The 14,297-nt window shown below is 43.8% G+C and overlaps 1 protein-coding gene across 1 annotated transcript in view; it reads right to left on the bottom strand.

The window, feature by feature from the left end:
• MINPP1 (multiple inositol-polyphosphate phosphatase 1) overlaps positions 1 to 13,207 on the bottom strand; it is a 20,203-nt gene extending 6,996 nt beyond the window's left edge. Inside the window, exons 1-4 of the mRNA XM_014966657.1 lie at positions 12,660 to 13,207; positions 11,984 to 12,172; positions 10,961 to 11,058; positions 10,324 to 10,457 (exon numbers count right to left, since the gene is read on the bottom strand). Coding sequence (XP_014822143.1) covers positions 10,324 to 10,457; positions 10,961 to 11,058; positions 11,984 to 12,172; positions 12,660 to 13,206 — 968 coding nt within the window. The 5' untranslated portion in view covers position 13,207. The remainder of the gene's footprint in view (positions 1 to 10,323; positions 10,458 to 10,960; positions 11,059 to 11,983; positions 12,173 to 12,659) is intronic.
• Between the last annotated feature and the right edge of the window lie 1,090 nt (positions 13,208 to 14,297).

Raw genomic sequence — 14,297 nt, 5'->3', positions numbered from 1 at the left:
CCCCCCCCGAAAAGTTTTCAGAGCTGCTAAGAAAAAAAAAAACCACCCAACAAAACAAAACATTGTGGCTATTAGAACTGGCTTTAAGCAAGGTTTGACTTTACTTTCCAGCTGATGCTAGCAGGAATTTTGAAATGGAAGTAATCATAAAAAATATGATTGATTTCTTAGTTAACAAAACCAGCAAGACATATGTTTCCAGAATAGGAAACAAATTATAGCTTATACACATACACACAGAGAAGTTTTAAAGTACAAGGAAAGAAAATTTCTTGAAGACAAAAGGAGGAATAAACAAGACACTCATTCTCACTGTAACTTGAGTTTATTTCACTTGGTTTAGTCTCAGGAAATCCTCATGCTGACAGGCCAAACCACCTTGGGAGACAAACCAAACCTCTCCCACCATATTATTTTAACGGAGATTAGAACTGTTTCCTTATACAATACGATCCCAAGTTTTCAATAGCCTCTTTAACACAGTACGCTTGGTTTCTCACCAGTGCTGTGTACCTGATTTCTAAGACTACTCAAGCATTTCCTGTTTGGTCTCTGGGGTCATGACTCCAATTCAGATGTGGTTTCATATCATCCAATAACAGTAAAATCATCAAGGTTAAAACAGCAACAGTAATATTTTTAATTACAGGGAAATCACTAAGATTCCTTCTTCAGATCATGTATACAGGCAAAGGTTGCTACTGGCCCTACATTTCTGATAAAGGCAAGACAGCAGCACAAAGCGCAAACAACAAAACACTGATAAATTCAGACCAGATAAAATTTATTAGCACAGGCTAATAAAATATTAAATGGAAGGCCTGAGTTTTCCACACTCAATCTTCTTTACTCTAGATTAATGACTCAGCATCACATGGAAGCATCTGCCAAAGTTCTCAGCATCACACTCTGACAACTGCTAATGAGATTTCAATTCACTTTTTCCTCCTTACTTAGTAGTCAATGACTTGGGAAAGCACACTGAGCAGTAGTAAAAAAAAATAAATCCCATTCCCAACTTTAAAGGGAGATGAAGAGACTGCACATAAAACTTTGCTATAAAATATTAAGAGCTTGTCTGAAATTGATTGCTGGCAATTGGTTTCTTACTCATTTTATGGGGCACTTCCAAATCAGCAGAAGTGACTGCCACCACATAGAACACAAGCAGGATTCCTTGAAGAGATGTGTTGACTTCAGCTGCTGAACTGCCCATGCTGTAACCCTCTAAGTAAATCTGACCACAGCTGAAAATGAAGATGTTACTGAACAATTCATCAGCACAAACCCAAAAGCTAAGTCTCACCATGGAAGAAAAGGCACCATGGAGAAGCATGGACATAGGATTTATCATTCAGGCAAACTCTAGTTCTCCTTAATCTCAGCAGTCTCGTGTTTAACCCTGAATCTTCTGCATCAGCTCACCCACCCTCAACAGTAGCTGGTTCCTACTCTTCTAAGACAACAGATACATCACTTTAGGTATAGCAGAAGTTAACTTTCTTTTCAATAAGGTTTTATTCCTAAGCAATAATGTGACTTTCAGCTAGAGATAACCCAAACCCCAGGAGATAGTGGGGTAAGCAGAAACATTTCCTACAGCAAAGCTTAACCAGCCAACCTTTAAACTTCATGTAAAAATTCCTCCAACAATTTCAAAGAAGGTAGGTTTTAACAACTGTCAAACAAGCAAGCTTAGACCACATTCTGCCCTTTTTCTCCCCAATAGGAAAGCTGGCACAAAGTACTCAAAAATCTCTGCTTTCCGCTCTGCAATGAATTCTCCATCCTTTCCACCTACCCTTGTGATTTATTTCTGGAAAATAAATTAAAAAAAAAAGCCTGGAGGGACCCTAAATCCACACAAGGAAACAGAAGAGATCAGGGAATGCAGTAGTAGTGATGGGACTCAGAGGGCAGCAGAAATACCTAACAGGTGTTGCTCAAGGGTGTTATCCCCAGTGGGAAGAAGGGGAGAAAGAAAAACAGTAAAGTGTCAAACAGTATTAAGTCCTCATGTGTCAAAGCTTCCACCATAAATAGTAGGACAGAAGACAGCTGTGCCCATTCGTTTCCAGAATCAGTACCAACACAACAAAATGCCACCTCAAATACTAACAAGATAAACATTTTCTTCTTTTCCAACAAGGACACACATGAGCTCACTCATGGCAAAAGCAAACTTGGAAAGCTGACAAGACTACACAAAACACATTTAAAACCATGATTAAAAGGCAACAGCTCTTATCTAGTCCCCTCAAGGGTTAATCACTCAAAGCTAACTATGCTTCGCTGCATTTCATTTGAGAGCTTCTACAGTTTCAAAGGCTCATTTCTAAAGGATCCCATCTTCTTACGGAGGACCTCAGAGATTAAACACGTTACTGCAGCAGCATTGTGCTGATGCTAAATGTTAAACAATTGTGATGAGCCAAAACCAAATCAAGAGGGTAATGCCACTTGTCAGACCCTTCCTGCCCAAGGTGAATACAGGTTAGACCAGTTCATTTGTGTGTTACCTGCCTAGCTATTGTTGTGCTTGGTTTTTTATTTCCTTAGATAAAAGGCTATGATTCTATAAAAGTTGCTGAGATACCTTTTCAGAGCAATCAAGTATTAGGCAATTAATGTGAAATTAAGTTTACTCTGGAAGGTTTGGAAGGCAGAAGCAACACTTAAAATATCTAGTTCTAACCAGATGGATGAAAAGACATATTCCCAGGGGAGGTCCCTTGAACTACCAGAAATGCAGAAACAAGGAAGCTGCTGAATGTGCCACAAGGACCAATGGAGAATGTCATGTCTTTACCTGATTTCCCTCAAAACATCCCTACCTAATCCTGTCAGAAGTCTCATATTTGACAAATGGAGCTATCAAAACCAACCATACAGTATGATACAAAGCCGCTCTTCAAGACATTTACAATTTAGTAGCAAAAGTCATCGTATTTCTCTGATTTCCTGGAAATAAAGTCAAGACCTGTATATTTTTCAGGTGTACTAATGTAAACTGTGTGGTATATGGAACTGTACATTACATCTTACTACAGGGATCAGTTTACCCATCACACGCACAACACCTCTTCTCCTTTCTGAACAGACATGCTGAAATCAAACAATTTATTTTTTTGGGAAGTCATATATCACTATGTAATTAGCAGATGAATTGACAAGCACCCTAGTCCAGAAGCTCTCATCGCAGGCTCTCCCAGTACCCCAAAGAGCCAGGGGACATGATGGGGACACCCCTAAAGCCACATGGAGCCACCCACACCCCCATGCCCTGCGAGAAAGGGACCCTCTGGGGAGCACAGTACTAACACCCCAGACCCGGCTCTGCAAGGTCCACTTCATACTTCAAAGTAAGCCCATGTAGTATGCACCTGGCTACAAACTGCTCTGCCCTTCAAACAATGCAAATTACACGTCTACATGTCACAGCACGGGTTCCCTGTTGGAGCTGCTCTGCTTCAGTGGGGGTGATAAAGCATACTGGTTTACAGCTCCCACCAAGGGACACAGGACATCCTCAACCTGCTGAGGCACCCAGAGAGACAAGTACCTGCACCTTGCAAATGTGGGATCCCAGCAGCAACCAACAAGTCTTATTAGAAGGAACAACAGAACAATTTTGATCTGAGCAAAAGGGGGTTTTTAAAAAACCAATTACATCATTTCTACTGCATACGTGGAAGGTTTTTGCTGTTCCCTTTGTACATACTATAAAAAGATAGTTTTGAACAGTTAATTGTTTTTAGATTGTATATTGAAATATTTTCTACTGAGTCATAGTTTTGAAAGGAGCGATTAGAGCTCAGTAGCAAATGACGACAAAGGTTATCTACTGTATTGTGAACCAACCTGGAAAGACGAAGGCAAATTACGTGAAGCAATAAAAGTTACCAATAAAGTGGGAAATTAAGCTGTTAACCATATGGCTTAGCCTGACACAATTACAAAGATCACCTACACTTGATCTTGAACTAGGTTCAAATTCAAATAAGCACTTTTTTTTTTTTAAATACCTTGAACCTGCTTACTCTCAGAGGCAGCCACCAAATATTTTGCAATGTTTATGTACAGCTAGGTTAGTATTTTCAATCATTAGCCACATACTTTAAATATTGAGATGGCTGCACAAAGCATAACCCTCAGTTTCAGAGCCTTATGGTAATGTTTTCAGACAATACAAGTAATAACAAGTATTTCATATTCTCCTTCATAAGCAAGAAGCTAGAAGAAAAAAAAGCATAAAACACCTTTAGTGAATAGCTGATTTCCCTAAAGTGTGCCACAACCAATTTTCAAATCTACCCCTGCCCAAGTGTGTAGCTGTTAAGGTGTTGTTTGGGTGTGTTTTGGTTTTTTACAGGAGTAGTAGCTTTAATTACCCAAATACATGGATTTCTCATCAACACACACAGTTCCTGTTGGCAGAACAGCACACCCGGATGACAGATGCAAGGCATCTCACAGAAACTTGAAAAGCAATGCACATCTTTATCCCTTCTATGTACAGTTATCCCACAGGTCCATACCCTGTGCTGCAGCAACAGGAGCTTCCTCCTGCAACTGTAGAGCTTCCCCTTTCTCCACCCAAATTCAGCATGCCAAGCCTCCCAAGAAGGCGAGAAGCCAGCGAGCAGTGGGGTTGAGCTGGCAGTCCTAGCAGTCCCATGCAACACACAGACAAGGTATGCCTCTTGAGGAGGGATGGGGGCCCATCAAGTCTGAGGTTATTCCTACCATCTGCACCGTACTGGGGGTGGGGAAAATCATAGCAGGTTCTGGTCACCAGCTGTAGCTCATATGTGAGCCACAAAGAACTCAATGCTGCTTCTGAGCTAAGGTGATACTCATGGATTGCTCCTCCACACCCTGATGTTGAGGCATCTCTAAATACCACAGCGTTGGGAAACCGGACACTTTCTAACTGTTTAAGCCAATGCTGATTGGCAAGAGCAGCCTTTCAAAGATTGTTCCATAGTAGCACAACTGCCAGACAACATGCACACGTGTATCACTACCTGGCAGTTTTACCAGTACAATGAAAAGCAGGGACACTTTCAGTAATGCAGGCTCAGTGGGGGGAAAATACAACAGTTTAGTAAAGAGTTTCCCTATTAGCTTCTTTGCCACATAGTTGAGTAGCAGGATGACTTGGGAAAAATGCAATTCTTATGTCTTCACAAAAATAAAGTGTAACTATCCAAGTACATCATTTCAGTATAACAAATCACCTGGCCTAATTTTATATTCAAATCTTGTAATACAATTTTTTTTTTTCTGGTAATTAAGAAAATTTCTATGGAAAAGAATCCTAGCTCCCAACCTCTCCCTAGAAACACGACCGTAACATTTCCTTACAGGCTGGTAAGAAGGTATGGAGGAATGTGGTCCTGAAAGGCCCGCTGCGACTGTGCTAAGGTCTCAAGTGGATCCTTTCTACTGAAGAATTCATCTCTATTAGACACTTATATTTTGTTACTACAGAACAATAGGGTCTATGTGTGGGTGTGCTAACAGAAGGTAGTCACTAATACAACTATTGATACATTCAATATTGGACCCAAGTTCCTGAATAGATATTCTAACACCTTTCTACCAGTTGTCTGGATGGGGACAGTTGACAAGAGCAATCATATAGTGAAAATCCTTTTCATAGCCTTCAAAACCATCTCTGCTGTACAGCAAGACATACACAGAAGAGACTACTGCTAGTTTAAACCATGAATTCTATTGGAATTCAGACAATGAAACATCCTAAAAATGTCTGAAACTTTTGCACTGCAAATTGGAGGTGGGACTAATCAGTAATAGGTATTTATTACCACTTCCATAGTTTTCTTAAGAACAGACTAATCAGCAGAAGATAGTTCTCCCCAGAAGAAAGAAAAGCAATATTTAACAGGGCAACCAATAAGGCAACTAAGTTCAGTGAGCAATCAGATTACAAGGTCAAGAATCACTTAATGGCAGGACGAGGGTTAAAATAAGAACTAGGTTTCTCTCCTTAGTTAGCTGTAACTGGAAATGAAAACTGGACTACGTTATTGAATACAAACACTTAAAGTATGCTACAAAAACGCAGTGCTGCCAACACTTCTTCACTGCCAAGCCTGGACCAGAACAGATAAGCCAGATCCCTCAGCTTCTTGCTGTAACAGAAATGCTCCCCCTTCTGCTTTTGTATAGCAGGAAGCTATCTAATCTTTCCAGTAAGAAAGGAGAACTCAGAGCAAAGACAATGCTTCGGAAGTAAATTGGTGGTTCTTTAACTTTTAAAACAGTCAGTTACAAATCAACATTAAACATCACTAAATTGAAAAAACATTTCACTAAAAGATATTTCATCGTCCCAAAAGTTCATTTTCTGAGTAACAAACTGCTACAAAAATATTTAACCTGGTGTCTTGATGTTGTACAATACCATAAAAAGAGACACTCGTGCAAACCCAATCATTTTCTACTGTTATTAATACAGACTTTTTTTTTATTTGTACACTTTCTTGCTTTTGTTTGTACTCTGATCTCTCATGTTGCCATGGGACCCGGGATAAGTCTCTCTCCCTAGATGAAAAGGCATAAGTTTCATCACCACTTTCTAGATCACAAGAGACACAAGCTGTTCCATCAGTTGTGGCAGATTTCCACATATTATTAAATGCTCCAGGTTACCGGACTCAGATTACATTGAAGTCTTCAGTGCTTTAAGACTGCCACCTTACGTCCTGGGATGGAGCAACTCCTTCTGTGCAAGGCAACGCACCTCAGAAGCTTTCAGCCCCCACTCAGTATAACACTGACTAAACAGACTGCTCTTCCAGCTTTGAATTTCGCAAGATTTTCAGGCTCTGGATCACTTTAGACACATGCACAAACTCACTACCTGCTTCCCCCTGTGGTGGCAACACAACAGGATAGCCTCAGAGATCGCAACCAAATGTCTGCTGTCAAAGCTGAAAAAATTCATCCTGTCTTCTCAGTCCTTTAGTGCTCTGCCTCAGACAACTGCTCCTCCCCAGGAAGCCTTCTCCCCCTTGAAATTTGTGAATGCTGATCTAGTTCTCAATAAATCAGAAGTACAGATATAGATTTTTGTCAACTATGGCTGGTTTTTTATTATTTATGTAAACAAATTGTTCACTGTTGTCCATCTAATTTAAGGATTGAAAGGCTGTCACTGTTCTAAGAGTAAATTACACTAGAAGGGAGCAAAATCAATCACCCTCCTTACACGAGTCAAGCTGCACTTTGAAGTTATTTTTCAGATTTCAGAAGGACAGAGGGGTGTCAAGAATCTTGCTTCTCTGTTTCTCTTTTTACTTGTACTTCTTCCTGATCTTCTCACTCCCAGTTCTTAAATTCTGTGTTTGTAGAGACAGAGACGGCACAGGACAGAGGCAATCACAGCAGAGTGCTTGTCAATCTATTCACAGTTGAGTGCTACTGACCTGTGCCCTAATGCATTTTTTTCTTTTAGCTCTCCAGTAGGCTGAAGAGAGGATGCAGAGAAAGTTTATTTAAAGGTTGATCTAGCGTAACTACTGCTGTGACTCCACCACTACCAAAACGAGAGGTATCAGCGACTCCCACACAAGTCTTAGATTTCCACACACCAGAGCCATCACTGGCCAGTACAATTTCTCAAGCCATCTTGGCTGGAGAGGGGTCTCTATCGCCAGCTGCCCACTATCATTCACAGCAACTCCTCCCCAAAGCCAAACTTACTTCAAGTTTGCAACTGTCAAGTTTTAACCCATTTGTGGCAAAATGAACAGAGGCATCTCCTTTGTGCTGACAGGTACACAACATAGCAGAGATTCAGAAAGTCCACTGCCATGCAACGCAGAGAAGTCCCATATGCTCCCATGCTCAGCTCTCATTTCCAACCGTGTATGGCCCCTCTCCCCAGGCTCAAATCATCATCAGAGCAGGACCAAGGCACCAATCTGGATGCAAGTGTTGGGAAAGCTTGTGTGTACACCCTAAAGGCAAATTTTCAACATGTTTACCTTCTTGCATACTAAGCCAACACTGTTTATAAACAGATATATCGGGTTGATTTTCCGGGTGAACCCTGAAAGTAATTAAGATAAACAGCAAGTCTACTGTTTACCTAGTGATAGCTCCACTTTAGATGAAAGAAACCATGTCATGTATTAAACATGATCTCAACATACCTGTGTTACTCAGAGCTCCAGCAATGAACACAGGATATTTCTCTGCACCCCACATTAAAGGACAGCAAAAAAGCCAACTGACTGCGATCTACGCTTCAGCTGATTTACTACACAGTTCTACCACTGCTCATATCCAACTTGGATCCTCAGACAGAAAACTTTTAAAGGAGCAAAACTGCTTTCCTGTCTTTTCTGCTATAATCAACTTTATGGATCACTCCTCTAATCCAAAATGCTGGATTTCTTCTTCTTATTTCAGCCTGACAACTAAAAGAGGAAGAAAAAAAAAGTTTCCCAACAAGTTATCAAATAAAAAAAACATGCATACAGCCTCAAACAGCCATGACTCATGCTTTTCTCTCTGAACCATAAAAAACATTAATATAATTCTGCTGGGTGTTAGCCACATCTTCTTTAATATACTGAATATAGAAATAATGTCCCAAGGACTGCAATAACATCCACCACATGTAGCCAATGTTTACATATCCAACATATATTTACAACACCAAAGCTGAATTTGCTAGTTACAAATTAAAGTTACTTATAAATTGGTTTCTATCAAGTATTTAATGGCACAATATTTGTACAATCTTATGATTGTATCCCTGATATTTTGTACTTTTAAAAACATTTCTACACTTACGTGCTAAGGTATTAATGTGATTGATCACTAAACCATGAATTTCTCATGCCTCATTTTGCAGGAGGAGCACACACGAGTTGTAAATTAATTCCCATATGAATGCACCAAATTTAAATCTGAAGCAACTCCCTCTCTCAAAAAAATAGTCTACGAGCACATGAAAGCAAATGTAGGTAATTCTGTGACACAAACATCCGAACCTGTAACAGAATCCTTTGTTTTCTCCATACGACAATAGATCCCAGTTCCCATTTTGCTTCTCCCCATCATACCAATTCACACAAGACCAGATCAAAACCAGATACTGCACCAAGACTGCTGACCGATACCAGCTCACAGGAGTATAAACAATACACAAAAATAGCACAGGCATCTCATCTCTAACCTTTAAGGAAGGGATGGTTATACCCGTGACGCTGCAAAGGCAGTCTGGATCACTGTGCAACTCAGCAGATGCAGTACCACTGCTACTGTTGTTCCACTGACACCAAGTGACTGTTGTCAAATCATGGCAATAGCTGAAGACAAACCACTTGGGCAGACCACCACCCTTTGAAGGCAGCTGGTTACTGTATTTTCAAGCCTACTAACAGTTACTTGTAAGGCCTAATATCTTCCTACAGCTACAGTGTTGTTCCCAAACTACACCTTTGCTGTAAAAGAATAAGGATGGGAAACTAAATATCCTAGACAGAGTTCTCTGACTGGCCAGCTGAACTACTGATTTCAGATTCATGGAACAAATAAACCTTCAGGACAGAAGTGTCTTTTTCCTGTTCTTACAAGGCACCAAGTATATTGACAAAAGTCTGCCCTTCCCTAGTTGCAACAAAGCAGTTTCGTACAAGGTTGTTTCTCTATTACAGCTCCGGTCTCTTGGATCCGGCAACAGGCCATTCTGGTCTAGTGTCACAACAGGCTTGGATTGAGCTATAATAATTATTTTTCCGTAATTACATTTCAGCACCTTTAATCTGAACAGAAAGCTTCAATAACCCAAGAGACTCAAATCAAATATATGTAAAAAGACTGCCACATTGAAGTGCTTAAGTAACTAGATAACAAAACATATCACAGGGACACTTTCAATACACGGTCTTCCATTTTCACCAAAAGTGATTTTTAACAAGGACATTTTAAACAAAAGCTCATTGTTTTTAATAAATGGCCTCTTCTCAAACCATGCAGGAAGAGAACACCATTATCAGACACAGCAGCTGGCTGTCCCTTGAAGGCTTGTGTGGATCAGTAAGTTAAAAGATAGAAATACATTGTCTGGGCACTAGAGCATCAATGGAAGAAAAAAAAAATACTCTTTACAATAAATACTGCTCTATTAAAAAATATATTATCTCCCTTAAAATTCTCCTAGCTCAAACTCTCCTAACGTCATTATGTTTGGAAGTAAAGTACTTGACTTTTATTCACATCAAACCCAACTCAGGATAGACCACAGAAAGCTTGCAGCCAAAGCACAGAAGCCTTTTTATTTACCTTTTGCTCTCTTCCACCGCTTTGTCCAAATGCTGGAAGATATCTTGGAATAAAACGCAGCTGGAACGACTATTGATATCATAGCCATATCCTCTCTTCCAGTATTGCTTCAGGTCATTCAGATATTCCAGCACCTAAAGTCAGAGAGTTCACAAGTTTTTATTATGGCGCAGAGGTAAAATAAAAAGCCCACAACCAGGAACAACGATGCCACCACACGCTGCAGGAAATCAACAATTCCTTGACACACAAGAAAAACGGAAACATCAAGGTCTAGCATACCTCATTTACTGTCCTCTGGAATCAAGGCATTTTATCATATGGGCAAAACAAAGCTGTCCAGGGCATTTCATGTATTACAGAAATAAAAGCACTACATGAATTAAGTGCAATAGGAGAAAACCCACGTCAAGGAGGACAAATCAAGGCTGCACCAGTATTTAAGTCTAAATGAAGAAGGGTATTCCAGAAATGCTGCTTGATTAATCCAGAGCTCTTTGGAGACCAAAGAGGTGCTTCATTAGGTTGAAGAATAAAGGGCACACAACTTACAACTTTTGACCGTGCAATGAATTATATCTGAACACTGAGGCATATTTTGAAGGCTTCTCAAGTATCTCTCCCATTTAGCACCTACCTTAGCATCTTCTTCACTGAAGAGTGAACACCATGGGGAGGTCACATTTTTTATTGCCAACTCATATGAGCAGGTGAGAAAAGCCACTTGAACAAGATCTGCAATAAATCCAACAAACAAGCAAAAGATAAACCACTGTTACACATGTAGCAGCTTTTCCACAACTTGTCTCTAAAATGAAAAGTAACTACCATTTAGCAATGCAAACAATGTAAGCCAATAAATAATCGTCAATACAAAGGCCAAGAATCAAACCCAAACAGCTTTCAACAGCATTATCACACAGAATCCACATTTCTGACTGCAAGCTTTTCACATTTCTTTGCTATGAGGGGAAAATGAGACCATTTCACATCAAATGCTGCACATCTACTGATGCACATGCTATACGTGTCAACCACTAGTGCATCCTCATTACCACAAAGAACAGAAGAGTCAAAACAAGGAAGGTGTATTCATTCAATGCAAAGCAGTCTTTGGCTACCATGACTCATCCTCCACATTAGTGGCTGAGTTTGAACAGCAGCGTGCTGCAGCTTTGGGACTGCAGCTTTAGGGACATGCTGGAAAGGACAGCAACAGCTGTTTGGGGGAGTTCCCCCACCACTTGACCACACAGGGAAACCTGGCACTTCTCTTCTGGACAAGTGAAGTTACAACGTAGACATACATAAATAACCTCAGGAAAAGGTGTTTGAATTGTAACAAAAGCTTACAAAGCAGGATTAAAAAGAGTAACACACTTATACGCCTCTAATCAAAGGTAAAGTTGATTTCACCTACAGGCACGATGTTTTCAACTGTCTTTTTCTCCTGACCACTGACTAACAGCCATTCATTAGCCCTCCTGACCACTGACTAACAGCCATTCATTACCGCAACATCAATATGCATTTGCAGCCTTAATTAGAGACTGCGCCTCCAATTTACAGCATATTTTAAGTTACCTATTCTGCAAAACTACTTGGAAGTTGTTCTCACCCAGACTCAGAGACAAAGCCACCTGCAACAAATATTCATTACCTGCGTTCAGCTCCTCCACTGGCAAACACAAGGCACTCGCAACCTTCTCCAAGACCTTCCTCATCTCCGGCCCCTCTTTGAAGGCATCCACCTGGCACATTGCCACATCGTTCTCTTCCACCAAGGCAACAAACTTGGCACAATGATCGAAAAACCGCATCAAGGTATCGTTAACTTCAACCTCCACCTCTGAAAGCAAATATGGGCCTCAGTGAAGGAAGAACAGACAGTCCCTGAGGTACTGGGGGCCCAGCCACCCAGAGACCCTCCTGGGGACAGTCCTCACCACCACACCAGTGTCCCTACAAGGTGGGGGGACATGGGGTCCAGGGTTCCCCTCAGCCTTGGGATGGAGGACAGGGCATTGGCCTCACAGCTTTCCTCAGCCCCTTGGGGAGGGCAGAGGGGTCCCTCAGCCTTGGGATGGAGGACAGGGCACTGGCCTCACAGCTTTCCTCAGCCCCTCGGGGAGGGCAGAGGGGTCCTTCAGCCTTGGGATGGAGGACAGGGCATTGGCCTCATGGCTTTCCTCAGCTCCTCGGGAAGGGCAGAGGGGTCCCTCAGCCTTGGAGATGGGGAACACGGCACCGGCCTCACGGCTTTCCTCAGGAGGAGGAGGCCCGCGGGGCTCCCTCAGTCCCTCGGGGAGGGACGCGTGCGGGGAGCCCAGGCTTACCGTCGCTGCCGAGGCTGAGGGAAGGCCCGAGCCCGCGGCGGAAGGCAGCGCCGCTCTGCAGGCAGCGGTGCTTGGAGCTGCTGGCCAGCACCAGGCGGCGGCGGGCGGCGAAGAGGGCGGGGAAGCGGGCGGCCAAGCGGCGGGCCAGGTGCTCCATGTCGCGCCGGCCCTGCGGCGCCAGCCGCCCGTCGAGGCTCTCCTCGTACCACATCTGCCAGGCGGCCAGGTGGGCGGCGGCGGGGCAGTCTGCGGCGGCGGGGCTGCGGAGGAGGCGAGCGTGCAGCTGACCCAGGCGGCGGATCTGCCCGGCCGTGGGGTAGCGGGTGCCGTGGCGGAGCACGGCGCGGAGCTGCAGCGGCGCGCAGGCGGCGGGCAGCCGCGACGCGGCGGCGGGACCCAGCGAGAGCGGGTCACTCAGCAGGTGCGGGTTCACCTCCTCGTAGCGGGACTTGGTGCCGAAGTAGCCGCTCAACCCCGCGCTCGCCAGCGGCAGGAGGAGAAGGGCGGCAGCAGAGACGAGCGCAGCGGCTGCCCCCGGCGGCGCCATGGCGGCAACTGCGCGGCTCCCGCAGGAAGAGGCGGAGCGGAACCGCCTCCTCTCGCCTTCCCCTCGCCTCAGGGGCCGCGCCTCAGCCCGGGCCGCTCGTAGCCGGGCGAGGGGGGCCCGCCCCGGGCGAGGCCCTGAGGAGAATTCTCCCCGGGGCCTCCGGCTGCTCCCCCCACCTCGCCTGGGGCGGCGGCTACCCTCAGGACGGGCTGTCTCTCCTCAGGACTGCACACCTGTGCTAAAATCCCGCCTTTTTGACCCATTTATTGCTCCTTCGCGACGCTAAAGACCCCACTTCTCTTTCCCACCTTGTTCCTGCTTCGGGTGGCAGCCCCGGGTGAGGTGGGGGAAGATGGCAGCTCCCCTGAGCTCAGGGGGGCTCCCTCCAGGACTTTGCTTGTGTGGAAAAAGAAAATAAATGCCTTATTGAGCCATTTACAATGCTGAAGACCCCAATCCTCATACCCCCTTTCGCCCATTTTGGCAGGGCTCAGCCTCCAGATGATGGGACAGCTCCATCATTCTCCACACTGGCAGAGGTATTGGGTGAGTGAGGCTAGCGTGGGGGTTTCAAGGGTGGTTTTTGGGTCTTTGTTGCCCAAAAGTGGCTGTGTCCACTCAAAGCACAGCCAGCATTGGGCTGAGAGAGGGTTGTGGATCACTGCTTTCCAGGGATGGCACCGGGGGTTCAAGGTGCGGTGGGTTTTTTAACACAGTTTATGTTTTCCCCCCCAGGAGTGAGTTCAGGTGGAAGTACGCTGCTGTGGAAAAGTCAAAGGACTTTGCTTGTGTGGAAAAAGAAAAGAAGAGTGCACACTTTGCAGCCTGGGACACTTCCATTCGGGAGCAGTGTCCAGAGAGCTGCCGGTGCCAGTGATAATCCTCAAATCCCACTGGCACAGCGTGGCAGCATTGTAATGACCTCTCTGGAAAAGCTTAGAAAGGCTTATAAAAGCAAAGAACAGAAAGAGGCATGCTGTAGAAAAGCCTGAGTGTGACAGTGACGCATCGGGTTATAAAACAGCTTGGACAAGGGCATAAGCAAAACATCATCCAGTGCATAAGCACATCATCCCCAGTGCTGACAATAC

The sequence above is a fragment of the Calidris pugnax genome, unplaced genomic scaffold (genome assembly GCF_001431845.1).
Source record: "Calidris pugnax isolate Ruff unplaced genomic scaffold, ASM143184v1 scaffold53, whole genome shotgun sequence".
In the NCBI taxonomy this organism is placed as follows: Eukaryota; Metazoa; Chordata; class Aves; order Charadriiformes; family Scolopacidae; genus Calidris; species Calidris pugnax.
Note: the sequence above shows the minus strand (reverse complement) of the source record. Positions and strands in the feature narration are given on the sequence as shown.